General features: G+C 33.9%; 1 protein-coding gene across 1 annotated transcript in view; it reads right to left on the bottom strand.

Moving 5' to 3' along the window:
- Window positions 1–165, bottom strand: part of amy2a (amylase alpha 2A) — a 42,052-nt gene extending 41,887 nt beyond the window's left edge. The window contains exon 1 of the mRNA XM_056474229.1: window positions 10–165. Within this exon, the coding sequence (XP_056330204.1) occupies window positions 10–135 (126 nt within the window). The 5' untranslated portion in view covers window positions 136–165. The remainder of the gene's footprint in view (window positions 1–9) is intronic.
- Between the last annotated feature and the right edge of the window lie 1,035 nt (window positions 166–1,200).

Here is a 1,200-nt window from a genome sequence, read left to right as displayed (position 1 = left end):
ACGCTCACATTCTGCCGCAATATCAGCCCAGCGCCATTCAAACAGGTGGACGATGGCGGACCTTCCGTTTTTGGTGTTAGGGTCAAACTGAGCAAGGCTCAGCCCAACCAGCGCTGCCAAGATTAAAAGCTTCATCCTTCCCTGGTTCAGAGAAAAACTTAACAAAAGCCTGACTTAAGGGCAGTTTATATACAAATTTACATTTTTACTCCGACCAATCAGAGAACTTGGGAAACACACTGGGAAGCAGGTGGAAAACATTCTCAGTTTCTCATGGTACAAGGTAAAAATTCTGACTTCTCTAAATAACCTTATCAATGTATTGTTATAAAACACAGTTACACAACAAATAAAATTGCTCTTGGAGCATTTTTTACAACATATTTGATGACACTGAATTAAAAAGACTTTTTCACTACACTGAAAAAATTATTCACTGGATTTACTAATTTGTTTAAAGATAACTGGTTGCAAACAGTTTATTTGGTCTGAATTCAAGCAAACAAATTAGGCTTAACATTTAATTCATCTGTTTAAATTTAACCCATATGAAATTGTTTGCCTTTCATATGGGTTACCTTAAAAAATGTAGTAAATCCAATGAATCATTTTTTCAGTGTACTTGAATGGTCAGACTAAAGTGCTAAACTCACTTATAACAACCAAATGACCCAAACAGATTTTCTGGTCATCTGTATGTGTTAAAATATACTTACACATTATTTTAGGATGTAGAAAATATAGTAATATAGAAATCTAGAAATCTAATATAGAAGTAACAGCACAGTACTGGTTACATAAGGTAAATATATGGGTCATGGTTATAGGTTCAGGGGTAGGAGAGATTCTACTTATTAAACCACATGTACAGTACATGACAAACAGTTTATATAAGTATAAAACAAAGCACTACTTATCTGGTTTGGATTAACTATGTTATTGCATGGTTTACAGTTATTACATGTACAGTAAGAAAGAAGAAACTGATCTGTTTACAGAAAGATTATTTGTTAAACCCAGAATGTTTTTTTTCAATGACATCACTGCAAAAAAGAAAGAAAAAAAAAAGCAGTAGGTTTATTTTGAAGAGTGTGTGCATGATATTGAAGTGAGCCATATGCATTTGACAGATGACTGATGGAAATGTCAAAACACTCTGATACACAGGACAGCTTCTCTCTCTCTTTCTCTCCTCTCAAG

This window comes from Danio aesculapii, chromosome 2, assembly GCF_903798145.1.
Source record: "Danio aesculapii chromosome 2, fDanAes4.1, whole genome shotgun sequence".
NCBI lineage: Eukaryota > Metazoa > Chordata > Actinopteri > Cypriniformes > Danionidae > Danio > Danio aesculapii.
The sequence above is the reverse complement of the archived record's forward strand: the minus strand, read 5'-3'. Positions and strand labels throughout refer to the sequence as shown.